This window comes from Anticarsia gemmatalis, chromosome Z (assembly GCF_050436995.1).
Source record: "Anticarsia gemmatalis isolate Benzon Research Colony breed Stoneville strain chromosome Z, ilAntGemm2 primary, whole genome shotgun sequence".
NCBI lineage: Eukaryota > Metazoa > Arthropoda > Insecta > Lepidoptera > Erebidae > Anticarsia > Anticarsia gemmatalis.
The window spans coordinates 6,023,000-6,043,987 of NC_134776.1; the positions used below are offsets into that span (position 1 = coordinate 6,023,000).

At 35.7% G+C, this 20,988-nt stretch overlaps 2 protein-coding genes across 3 annotated transcripts in view; one reads left to right on the forward strand and one right to left on the reverse strand.

The window, feature by feature from the left end:
• hiw (MYC binding protein highwire) overlaps window positions 1-20,988 on the reverse strand; it is a 115,800-nt gene that overhangs the window by 77,609 nt on the left and 17,203 nt on the right. Inside the window, exons 31-34 of the mRNA XM_076134814.1 lie at window positions 20,783-20,904; window positions 20,326-20,427; window positions 19,767-19,936; window positions 17,441-17,606 (exon numbers count right to left, since the gene is read on the reverse strand). Coding sequence (XP_075990929.1) covers window positions 17,441-17,606; window positions 19,767-19,936; window positions 20,326-20,427; window positions 20,783-20,904 — 560 coding nt within the window. The remainder of the gene's footprint in view (window positions 1-17,440; window positions 17,607-19,766; window positions 19,937-20,325; window positions 20,428-20,782; window positions 20,905-20,988) is intronic.
• On the forward strand, window positions 5,699-14,180 carry LOC142986360 (uncharacterized). Of its 2 annotated transcripts, none has more exons than XM_076134820.1 (3): window positions 5,699-5,947; window positions 12,169-12,354; window positions 12,644-14,180. In XM_076134820.1, exons 2-3 carry the CDS (start codon window positions 12,211-12,213, stop codon window positions 13,817-13,819), a joined length of 1,320 nt encoding a protein of 439 aa, XP_075990935.1. In that variant the 5' UTR covers window positions 5,699-5,947; window positions 12,169-12,210; the 3' UTR covers window positions 13,820-14,180. The 2 variants fall into 2 exon arrangements, with proteins under 2 accessions (XP_075990935.1, XP_075990934.1); XM_076134819.1 differs by lacking the exon at window positions 5,699-5,947 and adding an exon at window positions 11,993-12,096.

Genomic DNA, 20,988 nt, shown 5'->3' on the forward strand with positions numbered 1-20,988 from the left:
TGATTATTATTTAAAATATTAATAAAAACAACATAATATTACAAATACACTCTTCGTACAGGTATTACAAGATGTTATCGTTCTTAACTTGCAATCTGTGTGCGCGTGCGCCGTCATTGATAAAGTCATTCTACTTGCTATGTGTAATGTGCGTTTGTTTACAATCCAGTGGTGTTACTGGTCGTACACAGTAACAGGTTGCAAACGTAGCTGCAGGGCGTCTACTTCGTCTCTCGCGAACGTGCGCTATCGTCCGCCGACCGGTATGCGAGCGCGATCGAGCCGATAGCTATTACCAACGACGTGCATACAGAGCGCCAATAATGCGCTACATTCAGATTACATTGAGTTTAGAAGTCTATGATGCCTGAATGATCAGATATTATGACTAACACACCGACTGCTAGTACTAACCATCCAGTTATCTACCTCACACGTTAAAGCGAAATAAGTATGAAGCAACCACGGCTTAGCGCCGTTTTTAAGCACATAATAATGTGTACCTGCGCCAAAATTGTCTTCCTACTTTACTGCCAAAGGCTGTCTGCAGAATGTTTAGAAAATGCAAATTGTCGTAATCGTCTAATTCGCCTAGGCTGATAGGCAATATGGCTAGACTGGTGACGTTCAAATATCGTTCAATAACATCGTCAAGGGAGCGGATTTCTCAGCTACTAGGAAAACATAATTATTGGATGAAAATAAAAAATATATTCGCTCCCCGACGCCAAAGCCCCGGCTCTAAGCTAATTGCATTTTGCACCGTCTATAAAGTATTTTAGAACCGGCGACTGAGATAATTTGTCGAATCCTATAAGCGTCTTTATGTTTCTAAACTATTCTAAAGCAAGATATAGTTGCAGTTGTTTGTTTCGCCAGCAATTTAGAATGGTCATTAATAAGGAGGCCATATAGAAAATAAGTTTAGCTTTGATTATACTATCAACTTTTAAGAAGTTTCGCTCAGGGCTGGCTAATTCCAACAGCCTGCATGTTCTGTTTGAGATGCCTACTACTACAGAGTAATGGGAGATCATCTGTTAATTACGTCCTATAGTTTCTGAGATTTACCTCTACAATCTACATATCAACAATTATAACAATCTCACAAAATTCTTTCTCTTTATAATAGTCCCATAGACTATCACCATATGATATATTCTAGATCTCTTTTCATAGTCATGTACGAGTGAGTTGGCAATAATATAATTTTAAATTACAAGAATTGCCTAAATAAAGGTGACGTAATCAGAATGTAGAGTGAGTAAACCGTTCGCTGCCCTCGCGTACTTGTTTAACATCAGTTAGCACCGCAGGAAAAAATACATTATTTACTTTTGTAGTAAAGATTGATCACTAATTTCTAACGAACCATAATGTAAATATAAAAAAACTCAAGCTAATTGACCTTGTCAGTATAAATATGTGTTTATAACCGTTGCTTTCTGTGCTATACAAATTAGGACTACATAAAACTTTCTTTCCCAATAGGTAGAAGCTTAAATTTCTAAAGCCATACAACACTCGAATGTGCTATATTGCATTCACAGGTCAGAATAAAATAATAAGTAGTAAGTGTTCATAGTTGCATACGAGCCGTGAATCGGAATTGTACGTATAAACAAACACTCACACGTCGGTCGTTACGTAAACTTACGGGCACCATTCAAACAAAGTTAGCTCTATCGGAAGCCTGGACAGTGTCTCCATTATGCTTTTTGAACAAATAATGCCAATCAACAGAGGTAATATCAACTCTAACACCATACACATAAAGAGTAACACAAAAACCGAAGCTCGTTTTGGACCGACGTACTTGTTTATTTTTGCGGTCAATTAATTTGAATGCGGTTAGTTATGTAGATGGTTTCTGTTTGTTATAAATAAAAGTGTGAACTTGAATGCAGCCATGTTGCATTGTTGAATAAATACCTAAACATACAAATGCATGTAATCCGATACATGTAAAAGTAAACCTCTAAAAGTTCAAGTTGTCGGTTGAGCTATCGCCGATCATATTAGTGTCAATTTCAACTTAGTAGGCTGAATAACTCGGTCAGGTAAAATTAAGATAGACAGACAGCGAAGGTATAATTAATTTTCTATTTCGCCAATTTCAATCTATTAATATCTACAGCTAAATCTGTGCTACAGACCATTCTACTGATCCGATTAAGTGCCAATCTGTTATAAAATTACGCCAACTGAAATAGCACTCAAATGCAGCGATCAAAACTTTCGATTCGCCCCTTTCGAGATAAAACTTCGAGCTACACTTTAAAGTTTTCTGGCTCAAAAATATTTCCTTGTTCTACTGTTGTTAAACGACAAACAACTTAGTTTTAAACAGACCGCAATGGAATAAAACGAACGTCGTTACAAAATGAACATTATGTCTTATCTAAATGGAATATTGGAAACCGGTCGTAAAGCTACAATATCATGCTAATAGTTTAATCTTCCTTTAAATCCGATACTCGCAAAACCGGACCAATTAAAATAGTTCACATACAGTGGTGGGTATCGCTGTAAGTCGTATCCCACACAGCAATATCAATACACTCATTCAAGTAGAATGAAATGAATACAGGTCGCATATGTCACCTATCAGAAAACTATTTATAATTGGCGCGAGTATAACCTGCCTTGTCAATTAATAGTATGATACATTTTTTCCGGTAATAACAATTATAGAGCGCTTCTTCATCGCGATTGGAAAAAGTCTTGAACCTTGAATCTGTTGTCTTAGAACTTTCAGGCCGGACTTGGTACACTTGACCCAGTTTCAAACTCTAATACATATTTTTGCAGTCTTTATTTACACCTACTTCAGTTCTAATGCCTTTTCTTTTAAAAACTGATAGTTTTCTAACAACAAAAAAACAGTTGTCATAAAATGTACCAAGAATAGACTGATGTAAAACTTGAGTCTGTACAACACTGACACCCACAATCAGCTTATGGCTTAGTTTGTGCGACGCGTTCCGACTTATTTTCTATTCACAAAGAAGACACAGGTGTGCAGCTCGAGTAATGTGCACAGAGGTGTTACAGAAGAAAAATAACAAGCAATCCTACTGAAGGCTGCGAATTACAAAATATATCAAGCCTTAAGTAAACAACTAAATGTCTAATAATTCGACTTTTGAAACTTAAGTTTTACATAAAAAGTAAGTTGTACTTGTCATATTGAAATATGTATTTGTAAGGTTGGCGAGACGCAATCACCTGCAGATTTTCTTTTCATCTTTTCCTCAAATTATATTACGGTCAAATGAAAGTCTTTTTAACTTATTTGTATCGAAGCGTCGAACGAGACGATTTCCTGTCTGCTTCCCTCAAGATGCTTGAAAAACATTTACATTCACTTGCAGAAAATTCAAGAGGTTAATTGACTTCAATCATCGAAGCCAATAAAATCAGCACTAAGATTTTTCTTATTGGTATCGACCATAGTTATAACATATTTTAAGATTTTTAGTTTGACCTTGGCGTTGCAACATGGTTTTGTGAAAATAATGAACTCATTAATTTGTTAAAAGTAATACTACAACTATTTGTGACTGTTATTTGACAATACCATAGAATTAAATAAACAAATATCAAGTAAAAACTTTATCCCTCTACTGCTGGTACACGTTAATAAAGTAATTATTATAACAAGTCAACGATAAACCTGCAAAACCTACGTGTGACCCGTCTCTAAAGTTCATCACATCATTATTTCTAACCTTCAAAATCGAGATAGCGATAAAAAATGTTTGGTTAACCGATAACCCAGTGGCAGTGAGCCGTAGTTGCAAGGGTAGCGATGCACTTTGATGTAGCCCGCGGAACCGACTCATCTCACAACGTAATCTCCGGGGTTATCCGCACTACATAACGAGATAGTGCGGTTAGATCCCTCGTGTCAATGCGTCTATGCGTCATATACATGTTATTGTTACTTTATTGAGTAAGTAAACACAATTAAAGCTGCGATATTGATTACTTTTAAGTAATGTTTCTTATATCAAACATTATGGTTTCTGGAATGCGGAGTAACAGGAAAAAAATAGTACGAACAGAGAGAAAATACTAGGAATCTGACTAACTTTGTGACATATTTTAAGTATTGGCACGTATCTTCTACGACACGCACATACTTTAAAATGTAAAAAGCAAAGCACAACACACGAATTCGTGAGAGTTTCAAGACAATCGCAACAAATTGGCGTAAAGTTTCAAAATCGTTACAACAACACGCAGTCCGTGACTTGAGGACATGACTAATGTAGGTGATCATAACTGGAAGTAGCATTTTACTAACTGTACTGGCAAACCTACTACGTAATAACTACTTAATTGTAGTCGTTAATAAATAATTAACTGACTGACAAACGACGAATTGAATGCAAATTTTACGTGTATTGATTGTACTCGCGTTTATGAATTGAAAATGAATGTTTAATCATAAAGTTGAACTTAATTTTACAAGCTAACATAATATTTAGTTTATTTTTATTCTAGTAGTGATAATCGCTTGATATTCCCAAACATGACAATATGAACGCTAACAAATTTCTGTGATTTTATAGTGAACTTTATGAAGATAGACGGAAAATCCTGTAACGTGACATGAACTACGAACTCTACAACATTATTTAATTATTTTATATTTCAGACATTTTGTTAATACAGTATTTGGTTAAAAACCATCTTACATATAGATATGTATTCATCTGCACGTGGTTTTTGTTACAGTAGAAAATTTTAAACCACAAAAGCCGAGGTCATTTCAGCAACGATATCGGGTTACGGTTTACATGGACGTTCACAATTATTTTTGGTAAGAATAAATTAAGTTTTGTGGCTTACGTGTATTACGAAAAGTGATAAATATTTTCGACAGTTACATAATATTTTTATGTAAATCAATCATCAACTTATTCTATTGAACGCTATATTTTAATTGCGTTTTTTGTATTGTTTACTCTCCTAAGAAATAATTTGTAAACAAAATTAATCTAATTCACATTGAACCGCTTTATTATTGTAACTACTAGATAATTGAAATTATGTTCGTTTAAGTCAAGTTCAAGATATTAAGGTCAAATTTAATTGCGACTCTATCGTCAGAGTTTGCGATACATCGATTACGCTACTTTATTTTGTTATGGCATCAATTCAAATAATATATAAATTATAAGTTTAAATAAGTATAATAACTTCTTTTACATTTATTTTTTACTCCAATCTCCTGTAATAAATGTGAAATTTAAGTTAATATATGAGTAAAAAATACGTTTACTAACAGCTCTACCTACCAAACCAATAAGAATAAATGCAATACACAATAAAAACATTTGGCTCTAGGTATTACGTAATTGTCTGACTCTACCGTGGATTTTACATGTGACATAAAATTTTAGATATTATTATATCGTTGGTCGTTCGTGTTTTGTTACATTTAATGCCGCATGTCATACAGCACATTGACGCGTATCAGACTGCTTAATTTTAATCTCTGTAGTGAATTATCATTTTTTTAAACTTAAAATTCTAATTTCCTTCATTTTTAGAGATTTTACCTCTAAAATGTATATAAGTGATAATATGTTATTGAAACATTTTAACATAGAGATTTTAAAGGAGTACCTAGACTCGAAGGTCGCTCGGAGCGCGCAGGCGCACCTCTCGGCTCGCCTGACTTCTCATATCAGTCGCTTGCGCGGGAACTGTACATAACTGACGCGCGCTTTGTTGCGCATGCTTTAGCTCTTTATCAATTTAAATTTCTGTATAAAATTGTTGTTTATTGCAGCTGTATAATACGTTACAGTGACTAGTACACAGCTTCAGTAAAAGAGCCTTTAATGTAACGGTGTCTCACAAGTGCAACAGTGATTTTACGTTTTGTTTACATATAATCAGTAGTTGGAGTTTACCGCGGAACTGCTCTCATGAGGTTCGTATAACTATTGATTTTTATTCATAATAATGTTCGCGATTACAGTTGGCTCGAGATCAAAGTTTTGGAACAAACACGTGGCTCTTGAAAATATAATGGATGTGTGCGTCAATGTTGAAGTGTTTGTACACATGGACATTGAACAATACTCGTAATGCACAACATTGATGCTAAATACTCTATTAATATTGTTTATCAGGCATGTACCGGGTCCGTCTAAAATGTCTGACTCATGTGTGACCTGAGACGTCAGGAATTCGTACTCTTTTTCAACCAGTTACTTTGGAGAAAGGGATGCTTTATTATTTTTTAGTTGTCTGTAAAGAGCTGGCGTGTAATCGTTAAGTGGTGCAAATCTCGCTTATTCAGAAATATTTTTTATTTCATAAATATCTCAGGCACATATTTTTCTAACTAAGATTTACCTAAAAATCTGTTTTGTTTACTCATTTATAAAACAATCTTTCATTATTCAAGAATATTACATATACATACATAACAGTTAATTTTTTATATCGGTTTAGTTAGTTTAGAGATTAACCTCTACAAAGAAACCAACAAAGTTTACATTTAAAGAGTGTAAGTAAGTACAGATTTCCGTTTCGACCGTTACTTAGTCAACTGTCAATACAGTTTAAATAAACTAAAACAAGGCTATACTATGATTCGTAGAAACAGTACACCAAAGAGCGAGGTACGCATCGTGTCCCATAAGTGCTGTTATATGTAAACAAACAGAGACCAAGTTTTGAGAATCGTTCAAAGTTTAAACGGACACCGAAGATGTGTGAAGGATTTTATTAAAGATATGACTTCATTGTACCGATCGAGGTGTGGAATAATAAAACATCTTTGTTAGTGATGATCTTGAATTGATACTAAACGCGTAAAACAAACACACCTTAAAATAGAACATACCTTATAAGGCAGTAGCGTTAAGAAAACAAAATCGCTGACTAACGTCGCACTCTACATTATATCATCTTCGCTAAACAAGAGCAGATAAATTTTAGAGAAAGCCTTGTTTAGTACGTATCGGGGCAATTTCAACCAATTATTGCGAACGTGGCGTAGAGTCTAGTATAAAGGGAAAAAACTAACACACGTATAAAATCTTTAAAAGATCCTAATACCACTTAAATGCAGCAGAAGGACGTGGAGCCGGGAAACGGCCAGTTAAGGGCTAATTCAATAATGACCGACTGGACGTGGCCAGTGATTTAGCTTTGACCCTTGATACATGTTCTTGAAAAGATATAGCTTTTAACGTAACTACTACATACACGACTTTAAATTGAAATCTCTTAAGATATTAGGTGCGAAACCTAGAAACCAATCGGTCTCAATCTCAGCAATGAACGAGAATTCTTGAACATTGGTTTAATTTATAAAGCTTTATTGTTGTGCGTGACTTCAAACGGTACTAATAAACATCATGTTTGTATTGCTGGCAACTGGCTAGAAAGAATAGTCTCAACGACACACCATATTATTATGAGAGTTCACGAGCATGAAATATAAAACTTTACGCTTTTGACGACATTCCTAGATAACCAAGGTCATTCTTTTGTCCAGGTATTGTGGTAAAAAACCCTAGAACATTGAAGTAAGGTAAAAACACGACACTTTTTGACGTATCTACGTTGAGAACTCTATAAAGGCCTAATATACGAAAATGTAACTGCTATATGATATTTATAACCAGCAAAATGATTCCTTATTAATATTAGACATTTATTTGCTGGATAGTGTATAGCGTATCGAATTGCGAAAACCAGGCACCGAGTAAAGCAATAAGCGAGCGTGTAACTTGTACCTATATTTACTCTCTATGGCATAAACTATTTAATAAATAAAGCATAATATGATTTATGTGAAAAGCAACGCAAGCTATAATCGACCTAGAAGAACTAAAGAGAGGGAAATAACAAAGTGGAACATTTCTTCAATGATACGTTGCGAAAGTTTGAGGAATTTTAATCCATGCATAGATTTTTATTGCTGCTATTAACCATATCAGATCAAGCGTCTCGACCAATTGACCTCCTGGTTGAAGGGGTCACTCGTTGGTCACCACAGTTAATCACATACGTACACGCTACCTGTGCAACGTGTCTAATTCTAGAGCTACGACGTTACAAAGTAGTGTAAGTGATGAAAGTCTTTACTCTGGGGAACATCGCGTGAACCTGACCCAGGGAAGATTAAATTTTATTTTGCACACGTTGGCACATAAAAAGAACGTATCACCTTAGACATTTTAGATACGCTTCGTGGCAAATAATGTAAGGAACGTCTTTGAAAGAAATGTGCTAATTACAAAACAAAGGCGAGCACACAATATCCTGCAGGAGCGAGCGTGCATGCCAGCGACCGTTCCGCGTTACACTCGTATAAGTAGTTATTTTCTTTCAATTCCACTTCCTACTAAAGGGTGACTACTTAATAGTTGTCGAACATTGATTTCTTTCTAGGTTTAAATATAGTACCGGTGCACCTGTTCACTAACGAGATTGTCCCAAAATCAATTATTCGACGTGTGAGCCAGCATTTGTTTTGTACAAGTTGAAAAGTACATGTTATTTTATTTCACAAGGGTGCACTGAAATCCTTTATTGTTTATCACATTAGTAAATTTAAGTAAAAGTACGAAGACGGTACGCTTCATCTATCAAAGGACGCGAATAGTGTCTGACGTAATCTGTGAATAATCAAGTGCTTAGATAATCAGAGGATATACGAATATAGTCTCAGTTGCCGTATTGACAGCAAATTGAGCGTGAAACGATACACAAACATACATTATAACCTTATTAAAGCACATGACATTGGACTGGGAAGATAGACGAAAATAAATTCGACATACACTTGACCCTGACATTTGCATCGCGTGTGACATCAGCTAAGTTAATAGGATTAAATTAAAAAGTATTACTGATTTAGTTTTGAAATCGGATATCGATACAAAAGTATTAAAGGAACATACATCTGGGACGCAAGAGGTTGTAATCTTCATACAACCTTTCACACACCGTTGATTTTGTCGATGACATTATTGCATCTGACTTTTAGTTAATGTGTTTAAGATTTTGTTGTTCGCCCCATTAGATATATTTACAAAATATCTAATAAATAACTCTATTAAACTAATAAAAGTTAGTAATGCAACGATATAAGTGGGTATTTAGGAACCCCAATGGAAATATTACGGGTGCCACTCAAGCTGTTACTTGTATTCCTTATGAAAGCAAGCATTGGCATAGTCGCATGACCGTGCGTGCAAACCTATAAAACTGCACGTAAACTACTAAACACTAATCGTATTACGCACACCTACGAATAACCCAGACCACTATATTCTCTAGCTCGCTAAATTTCAGTTTCCGATACCAGATACATTCCGGAACACAAAGCTTGACCTATTTGTAATTTGGAACAGATAAAACTAAATTCATACAGAAAGCCTTTAATGAATCTGTACAACTTGGGTGTCGTTAGACTTCAAATTCCAAACGCGCATTACGTACTAGTCTCGTCTTGTACTTTAGTATTCTGCTACGACGACCGCAAGCTACATTAAGTTAGAAGAGTTGATTCCAAATCCCAACTTTAATATCTAGCCTGAACAAACTTACAAGTTTGAAACGTTCTCGAAAGCTGGGGTCATATAACCAGCAAGTGAGCTTATGTCTCGTGAAATTGTCTTCCTTATAAACCCCCACATTATTGATTACATTCTCAGCGACAAGCAGGTCACATATTTCAAGTTTCTCTTTGAATAATGACTTACTTAAGGTGTTGTAAAAAGATTGTACTCGCTCCATAATTTCACATTAATCGGTTGCTTTCATTTAAAATATGAAAGTCGAAGTGATCGACTTAATACCAGAAGTTACAAAGGACATTTTTACTAGTTTTTTTTTGCATAAGTCGATTAAAACATCTTAAATACTTTGTAATTAATTAGTGACAAATGTTAAGCTATACTATAGTCAACAACATTGTAATAATAGTAATGACTCCACATCGACATAGTGAAAAAAAAATCATTAGCTATGTGACTAAACAACATGGTATGATCGGGTGACCAAGAAAGCTGAGACGACATTGTTTCTGAGTATCAGATCAGGCTACATGCTAACTTTATCTTTTAGTACTGCAATCAAAGAATTCTGAGAATGTTAGGTAAGCATTGTACTCGTAATAAGTAATTGTTTTTCTTATCATTGTTTATCTGACGCTAGTTGTGTATAAAGTTCAGGGTCTCGTTTCAGAACTGTTTGAAATATCTTACATCATTATAAGATTCAAAACTAACCAAGACACGAAACTTATATTCACGAACTCCCCTTACAGTTCAGCGCGCGATCGCCGGTGGTTTCTCTTCAGGGAAAACCACAAAGATCCGTAATACGTGTTTCAATTGGATGCACCACAAGTGCTGTTTTAATATTGGAGAGATTAAATGTATTGTCCGTTGAATCACCAGCAAGGGATATGACAGCGTACCTTTCTCGCGCAGGTCTAGAACCTAGCAATGATATTTGTTGGGCGATGCTCTTACGTATCGAACTAATTTGATTCAGTAGATACTTTATCTAATAATCACTAACAAAAATACTTTATTTAAAATATGCTCTATTGCGTGTTTATAAACGGAAACATTACTCCTACCCACTCATTACATCCTTCACGTACTTGAAATAATTACTCATAATTTTCGCACAAATGATTCATTTAGGCAACAATTTTATGAACATTTTACAATTACAATCGTTCCTAAAAAATCCAGTTCTCTATGTCTTACAAGCTCACAGAGTAATGAGCCATAACTATTCCTAGTATCTGCGAGCTGCTTACAAGTCAATAAAGAATATTAGTCGGATGCTGAAATAAATTTCAATAACGCACCGCACAAGACCGAAATAAATCAGGCATATTGCAGTTAATGCGATCTCTAGACGCACAGATAGCCATAATTCACTTAGTTTTTAATGCAAAAATAGCTCGAAGATCGTAATTAGCGTAGGGAGCAGACGTCTTACATATGGCATGTGGCATACCATTATAGATGTGCATTCTTACGATTAAGTCTGTTATATTTAAGTAAACTCACGGCCGAAATCGTGAGAGGGTGCGGCCAGCGTGATCGTCGCGTGACGCCGACTGCACATGCACACCGCAACCCACAATGCAAAACCGAATTAATTCGTGCTCTGTATTGGTGTATTTTACAAAGAAGCCACATTATTTGAGATCAACGAACATTTGGTGTCCATTGTTGTATCTCTACATTTAAACAGGTATTCAAAACGCAACTGGCCAATTAACTGCCTAATTCACTAAGCATGAGAAAACAGGTCTCGGTACACGTGAGTAGTAATCGTAAAGAGTCACGAAATGACTCTGCAAACCGTTGATTCACTGTTTTGTGGATTTTGTATTACACCAGTTACCAGTTACAATGAAATATAAAGCAATTATTAAGAATTCTTATTATTGCCCTAGATATTTTACTTTAGTATTATGATGAATAATTTAGTAATTGACTGCATATTCCGAAACTGATGAAATGCAGTGTTTGTCAATAAAATTAAACTCGTGACAACTTTTTTAAATAAGAAGATGAAATGGCATTGATATATCGATATGTTATTACTATTTTATTGTTTACACTCTCGTGGTCATTACCAAAAAAATTGCGCCAGCTGCGACATCGTTATTATAAATGTTGCTAAAATCACAAAAATATGGCGCTCCACCTCTACCCCTTATCAACAGAATTTGCCTACCGATAACTTACAAAAATACCTATCGACAACGCACTCACTCACATTTATTGTAAGTGATACATTATTATGAAGTAATCGAGATTTATTACGATAAATCTAATACATCTACATTTTGTCAACATTTTTTATATTTACTTTTCTGACAAAACCTCGGATTTGATACCTGAAATTCCTATGACCCTTTTCGATTACTGTACGTTGTCTGTATATTGGTAAGATAAACTAACACCTACCGCTACGTATCTGATAACACGGTCTGCGATAACAGCCGATACCTCGCTGACTCAGATTGACTTCATTAGCCCGTGAATACGCTAGTCTAGTAGTGAAATTGGAACACAAGGAAAACTAACGGTAGTGTGAAAACTAAGTGAGAAATTGTGTCGCAAATGTACCGAATGATTCAAATTGTTTTATTGTTTTCAGTGTGTGAATAGTCGAGTGAGATGGTGACGTGAGACGACGAGCATGCGCTGGTCGAAGTGGTGGTGGGTCGTGGTGGCGCTCCACGTGAGCTCCCTGGCGCACTCTGCGCCGACTATATGCGAAGAAGACGCATGCCGATGCGACCCCTTCACCAGAGTCATATGCAGCTGCACCAAGGAATATACTGTACGTATAACACTTAGATCACTAGTCACACTATACCAAAAGGCTTGCACAATGATCTAACAGAGTGACTCACAACAAAGATGACATTATTAATAGCATTACACGTTTGTAGTCGTTTAGAACTACAGCAATGAAATCTTTTGTCGTTTGTTGATATAGAAAACAGAGTTATTAACGTGATGACAGTGACTTTGAATTACGCATAGCAATAAAGCAATTTTAATTACTCACAATACTTTATTGTACGCATATGATGTGTATGCATAGTAATAAGCGTATCTTGTTCCAGGAGGTGACTCTACGGCCAGATGGAGCTTATCGGGTGCCATCGACAGCGACCGGTATTATCATCGATAATTGCGCTCGAGTCACCTTTCTGCCCGATACTGTACGAAGTCTGATACAACTGCGCAACATAGAGTTAAGAAATGTGGAACACGTCGTCATAAACGGTCGAGCGCTGTCCTGGTCACCGTTTTCAACACACAACGAAATGAATCCAGGCCTACGAATATTGATAAACAACTGCACAGTAGACGAGATTGCATCTCATGCAATCCAGGGCCGAGTCAATGATGTCGCTATAACTAACAGTAAAATTAAAATTTTAAGGCCCTTCGCATTCTCTAGTCTCACGGGGGTCAATAACATAGAACTTTCTGACAATGTCTTCGAGAACATCGACATACAGGCTTTTAAAAAATTCACAGTTGACAACTTTATACTGCGTGGCGGCACTGTAAATACGTTGCCAAGTAGATTCCTGTCGGATGTTGAAGTAACCAACTTGTTCCGAATGGAAGGAGTTACCATTAAGTATTTGTACAGTTTAACTTTTCTTGTCAATTTACCAAAGAGGGTTCTCATAGAAAGTAACAAAATAGAAACATTAGAAGGAGATGGATTTCACATAGTTACTAGAGGACCAATTACGTTTAGGAACAATACAGTGACGAATTTAAGAAAGGGAGCGTTTTTCGGATTCACTGTAAACACAGAAGTAGCATCGGTTACGGGGCCTCAAGAGTTGCTGATCGACAACAACACTGTGACGAATTTAACACCGTCTTCGTTGATGTATAATCGTACAAGACTGACTTTGCGGGTGGACGGCTTGAATTTGAATAGATCATGTACCTGTGAACTAGCAGAAGAATGGCGCGAGCTAACTAAAGAGCAAGGCGGCGCCGTCACTTGTTGGTACGAGTTGGAGGGCTACTATGTATCGTTACCGACATACGTGGACAGCAGGTGTGGCTCATTCAAGCAAACCTTCTGGATATTCGTGGTTATAGGCATTATAATAGTGTTAATTTTGGCAGCTATTGCCATATTCTTTATTGTGAGACGTGAAAATGAAAAAAAGAAGAAAGTGCAAATAGTAATGCCCGATGGAAAGACTTACAGGGAGACAGAGTTTCATATAGTTGTGGAAAGGGCCGAGCTGCTGACTACAGATTTGTGATCGGGTTGTGTCGCCGGAGCGATTGATCTCCGTCATTGTGTGTCCAGTAACTGGCAGTGACAAACAATAACAATAAATGACTAGTTTGACGTGCTGGTTGTGAAATATGTTGCGTACCGGGAATTCTACCTGAGGGGCTCGATATCAATATATTGAATGATACCAGACGCCCGTTATCTAGATTTATAATTATGAAACGCAGATGTGCGTGTTATTTATGTTTTATGTTTAGTTCCGTCATTCAAAAAGTGCCAAGAATAGTTTTACACCGATCAGTATTACGCGATGTGGTGTTGCAAAACATACTACTTGTTAGTTTGTAATAGCATTCAATTGTTAATAATAAAAAGTACAACGAATACCTACATAGTTTCATTGTAATGTGTCATGTTTATTTACACGACGATTGCGAACGTTTAGCTGATACTGCGAAGATATGTAAACTGTAACAAATGCTAGTATGATATGACGCACTGCCCTGCGAACGTGACGAAATGACCCACACTTTATATTATAACTGACAATAAAATTGTACGTAACAACGTGCAGATCTGCTTTGCGACCTACTTGCTAAAAACAGATTTTTATAATATATGCATTACGTAGACGTAGATGACTGCTTGTGATGACTGACCAAAGAACAGAGACGCAATACCGACGTATAGCACGACAATTTAACGTAAATTGTAATGTACCATAAATTATTAGTAATTGCAGCGCAGCGACGGCTTATACACAAGTATTTGTAGTAGAAATCGTTATGTTCAATGTATAATTACATAGTCCACATCGTCACCGCGCCTTTATCTACTAACTATTATATCATTATATTCATATTTCGTTAAATACAACCACTCTGATATGACCAGCACGTACTTTACGCTTTCGATTCGCTTTAATTGGCCATATTATCACACTCTGGCAATATCTCGGGAAAGTTATTAATGTCGATTTATTTGGCAGAATCTACCAGTTCTAATCATCCACCAGTCGCTAAACGAATGCATTTTAATTTCACAAAATTAATTTTATGCGGAAAGAATAGCGTCTTTTAAATCTCCATGCAAATAAGGTAAGATATTCGTAGTGTAATGAATGCGACTGGACAAAATCAACCTACCTACTTTTATAAGTAGGCTTTGTGCGAGAGACGTGTGCACGTTTTTGACATTTTACGAGTTGACCTATTACCGAGTTAATGCGCTCACTATTTAGAACCTTAGGACAGAGTTATAAGGAAACAAAACGGCAAAGTGATTGTGTTGCCGATTGTACTCGATGACCTTTACTTGTTGAATGCAGAAGAAATATATCGACACCACAATATTTACTTTGGCATTCTCTATTGAAATGTTTGATGACGGTGTAAATGTCTAAACTACGAATCCTATGGACGTTACTTTAATATTTTGCTGTAAAACATATTATTATGAAGATGACACAGCATACTTACAAATCCTTGGTTTCTTAATAGGTGCACTTCATTCACGTCACATACTTACTGTACATAATAGAGAGCTCCTTTATTGTCTTGCCTCTAGCGATGTTATGTAAACAATGGAGCCTATTATTACAGATGAGCATAAATAGAAACAATAACATGCATGCGGATATCTCAATGCACCAGATTAATAGATCGAACGCCATCATTGGAGATAATATTGGTATTATATTAGTAAACCACATTATAGCGCCTTGATTATCATTTGTTTCATTTGCCGCACGTTTGATATAAACTATGTACTACTGGGTTTGTTTGGTACAAATAATGAAACGAGATGTAATGATTTCTTTCACATGACGAACTTAAAATATATTTTTTATAATAAAATCACCGAATAATAAACATGTTTTTTATCTGTTACTTACTTGCACTTATATAATAATTGTTGACATTATAAATATTGATAGTAAATGATCTCTTCATAAATCACGAGCGCGCGTGTTAAGAAATGTAAGGCCAGCGAGATGAAACTAAGGTAAGGAAAATACGCGATACCATAAAGTTATTAGTAGGAATTATTATATTTTAGTACAACTGGAAAATGGAGAACTAACTAACTATTTGTGTAAAACTGGTCAAGATAACTATATGGGAACAATAAGACATGTCAAGATTCTATAGGAATATGTTCTAATTACGAGGACAATTAGATAACAAGACAATATTACACACATGTATTTGTTTATACTAATAAATAGCAAGGAAACTTAGCTTCAAACATTCAATTTAAGCATTTATTTACGCCGCACCTTACCATAAAATTAGCTACGCTTAAGTAACCATAGGTATGCAGAGTTAATACTACGTGACCTTTTAATTCAATATCATAATTATTTGGCTCTTTAAAAATACATATTTAATATTTTTTTACCTGCTACCAAAGAAGTTAACATATTCATTATTTTAAAAGATCTATTTTTACCAAGAGACTGTATATGAGGTAACTATGACGCTACTGTGTAACGATTCTAATAAGACATAGATCTAAATGACTAGCTATTGCCTATTTTAATTTAAAATCATTGTGTCCTCTCGTTGGCCTTACTATAAATAAATATTATATACAAGAATTATTATAGTCATACTACTTAGTAGTGAGTCGGGGTATGCAGTAGGCGAAGTCATCTAAGATTTAAAGTTTCAGTCGCCCGCTGACTTATAAAGCAGACTGTTCCTTGATTCTTGCTTAAAATACGTTTTTAATTAATCGTACCAGTAATCTCTAAGATTAACCAATATTTGTTATTAACAGATCGAATTAATCACAATTTGTTTTTTTACTAGCATTCACTTGCTATGTAATGTCTTAGGTCTTGACTTAAGGACTCCAAAGATGTCGAAAACTCCCCAAAATTTAGTGGTAAGAATACCTAAGAGTATGTTTTTCTGTTAATACAACCTGAAATCTGACTACATATGCATACTCCGGCTTTCTCCTAAGTTGCTTGACTATAATGATAACATTATATTTTTATAAACAGATACTGTATGTACAAAATTCTCGACGAAAAACCTGAAAGACCTAAAGATTAGGGTATATGACTTGACCAAAATTAACAATTAAATGAACTTGACCAAAATATATTTTTATATTTTTATTTGAACTTATACCACACTACACTCGATGGCTTATATGGCACTCGAAACTTATTATTTTCTTCCACTCATGTCTATCAACCATCGTCTTTGTTTCACTCATTCGCGATCAGATTTTTTTGCAAGAAGTATCTTTCACACTATCCAGTTAACTTTATTTCGGTTTTCCTCACGAGCCGCTAACTTTGATTCACACAACTGCTTTCGTAACATGGCTTTCTTCCCCTCAAATAACATTCTATTCAGCTCATATAATTATAATCTCATATTTTCCATCATTTTCTCGTAAACTTTCAAAGACAACACAAACTTTCCAAAATAAACTCTTACCTTATACATATTTCATTATCTAACGATGACTAGAGATGATAAAAGGCCTAATAGAATTAATAATTTGGTCATAGTCAGTTACCCCATCTTCAAAAACACACAAATCATATAACACAGGTATGTCGAATGCTTGATTCTCTTCATAATATACAAATACCTGTAAAGATAAAGCTACAAACTAATTTACTTACCGCAGAAGAGGCTGTCCGTCTAGTACATGGTGAATTGTTGGCGGTGAAGAAATTTCCAATCCCCGCGATAGGAATAGCGCTTCGCTACCGTCTTGCGGGACTTCAGACTCCACTCCCATGGGACTGCCGCCAGCCATAGCATGGACTTGCACTTCCACTATAGTCGCTGTGGAAATAAATACACATTAGACATAAGCAAATCGATGTTCGAATAAATACTCGATTGTATGTGTGGTCAAGGGATGTTTGTTTGTTTGTCGTATGGTAAGTGGTCAACCTAGTGTCAAAGTTGTTCAAGCCGCCTGAGAGGCCTTTGACGTGGCTTAACGACAGTTATCTTAGTGACAACAACCGGGACCGACTTTTTACGTGCCCTCCGAAGCACGGAGACGCCCTGTTCAAATACCACTATGCGGTCACCCATCTAAGGACTGACCGCGCCAGGGGTTGCTTAACCCACAGATCATTTACCGACCGGTGAGCGCAACTGGCTATGGGCAAGGGATGAAAAATTTATATATCGAAATAATGCTACAATGGTTAAGGAAAATGAATGAAATGTTATCTCAAAGAATGAGCATGACACATTCGATATAAAATTCAAGGAACTTCAAGGGCTCTTTCTAATTGTATATTAATTTAAACCTGTCTAGTGTTCAATAACATGATAATTTATGGTGCGGTTTTATAGTGAATAGTTCTATAATAATGTTTACTCATAAAGAAAATATAAACATAGCTGTTGTATAATAATTGCGGAAAGATCGAGGTATAGACGTAATAATATATTTTACAAGGCTAACTTGTCCGTTGGAACATATAACTGCTTATTCCTCTGTTATTATGAAAAAGAGAAGCTCTTGATTTTATCTCAAACTGGTTTGTAGGCTCTCTTCGTAATTTTTTATGTTAGTGAATAAAAGTTATAAAAGTAGTGTTTCTTTATCTACCAGTAGAGGAAATACCAAGATTTTGAAAACCATAGTTGGATAACAAATACATCTTTTATTTGCATTTATACTATTCTTTGCAGAAATAGCAAATCTTTGATAGACATTTTCAATCTATAAGAAACTACTTAATTACTATTTTTCGACACACTGGTTAGCGAATCGTAAATGTATATTTTCAATATAAGACACGACTAGATTTGTGTTTTACTTTTCAATGGTCAATTAAAGAAAATCACAGTCTTAAAGAACAGTTACTGAACTATAGCATAAAAAAGGAAATGATTATTAGTATGCCAGGAATGTTCACAAAACCACAATGGGTGGGTCACACCTGTTCCGACGTTATTCTAGTCACGGCGCTAACTCCGAATATTAGCGAGAAAGCGCACAATGTGTGATTACCAGATAACACGGCATTAACACGATAAGCATCTTCGCAAAACCAGATCTCAAAAGATAGACTAAAAAGTATCAACATACATATTATTATAAACCTATTTACATAAATCAATATTAATAAAACGAACGAGAATAAAACAACGCCCACGTGTTTCTGTTTCAATAAAATTTTGACCTTAATAAATAAGCCATAAGTGGAATATTTATAATGACTGGCTTGTTTTGTTCTAGCGCTGCAATAATGAAATTATTATTCTCATGAAATAGAAGAACAATATTAGTAATTGTGTAAATTCATTGATACAGTTGTTCAGTAACCGCAGCCGATGAGTGTGTCCATTCATGAATTTAGTACAACGATGTGTACCAATTATGACTTAAAAATTTATTACGCGAATACTTTACAGATTTTATGGTTTACTCTGATAACACCGTGGGTGAAGGACACAAGAGATAAGTTGTATCACTATCATAAATTATTTATGTGTTTGGAATGTCTCCTAAAACACAAGGACCAAACCAACTCCTCTCTCACCAAACCTAATTCACAAAATATTTTTGAAATTTTGCACTTTCCGAACAATGCGCTCGTCATATCTTCTTCTTTTAGAAGTTACGCAATTCGCATCTCCGTGACGTATTAACGAATTTTATTGTGTTATTCATGCTTTAATTCTGATACATTTCAATCATTTTAATTTCATCGAGTAAACTTATCATGAAAATAATTAATAAAATGTCCGCCACTGCAATCTGAGCGAAAGTGTATACAAATACCGGCGACGAGGTCTCGGGTGCCATTCCCGGATCGGACAAAGTGATATTGGTCTTATTTAATTTCAGTCAGATTGTAGTAGTAGTACTTTATGGCTAAGGGGTCCCCTATTGCATACGACTAACATTGTTACTGGTGAAACAGGCATTACAAGTTTGATTTAATGTACGTATGTAATGAATAGTGATACAATACTCACAAAAAGACAGTGGTGGTATATCTAGGTCAGGTGCGAGGAGTCGTGAAGCGCACGCAGCTCCAGCGTATACGAGCTCCATTTCTAACGCGACCAAGCCTTGACGCTGGGTTGTTAGTGGAGTGTCTTCGTAACCAACGCAGAGGCAACGGAACCCGTAACGATTGTCCTCACTATGTAGCAAAAAAAGATAGTTAATTTCCATATTATTTTTACCAGTTCTTTGGTTAAGTACAAGCTCTCCTTAGTTCGAAAATAAATGACCGTGTGTGAGTTGTCCAATATTGTACATTTAACTGAAAGACGTAACAGCAAATTATGTGTAAATTAGACTTATAGGAGTCATTAGTCACTGTTATGTCGAAATATTTCTATAAGGCTGTGGATCTTGAAGTCTTGGAAGAAATTTCGTCGTTATCGGACTAGTGCGGTTCGGTTTTCTTCTATATAGAGTCTAGATTAAAACATATTCACTTACTATTATTACGTAGAAATACAAACAAATTATGTACTCGTATATGACGGGTATATTAATAGATTATATAATTTTTAATATTCTTACTTATTAGTTTTGTATTCATTGAGATAGTCGGACGCCGTTTCAAGGGAGAAGATTACTTCGTTCCCTGGTACGAGGAGCGCCTTTTGTGGCCAATCATTGGAGCTGAAACAAATAGAGATGTTCATTACAAATTCAACTAGATATCGTTAACACTTATAGATCAATGTTAAGAAGTCACTCTGACAAGGAAAGAAACTGTTGCTGTACAACGATGATATTCAACTAAGAGTTAGTTACGGAGACTTTTTAACTTTGAATTAAAACTCGTACATTTCTCAGTGTTATATGACAAGAGCTTTGTAAATAAACTAAGAAAAAGTGCTATTTATGATGTGCTCACTTAATTCGTTTGTGAGGCCTGAGGCACGAGGGTTGTTTGGGTCACACACTATCCAATTACCCTATTAAATAAGTAAACATTTTTTTTTCTAAGATGATGTAATAGAGGGTTACTCACTTGTTAGCAAGCCTTGGCGTCACACTGACGTACGTGCAGTTGTAGTGCATGCACAGCACGTCTGCATCAGCATCGTCGCCGAGCTCCTCCACCTCGCCCTCCGTGGACAGCTGGACCACGCGCTGTAATTACCATACATATTAATACAAACATACACACAGCCGGACCGGTAGGAGAATAAGGGCTTAAGTCACCTGATATTGGTT

Coding starts and splice junctions, on each gene's coding strand:
- LOC142986360 (XM_076134820.1), top strand. CDS start 12,211: ATGCGCTGGTCGAAGTGGTGGTGGGTCGTGGTGGCGCTCCACGTGAGC. Junction 12,355..12,643: donor GCTGCACCAAGGAATATACT/GTACGTATAACA, acceptor ATCTTGTTCCAG/GAGGTGACTCTACGGCCAGA.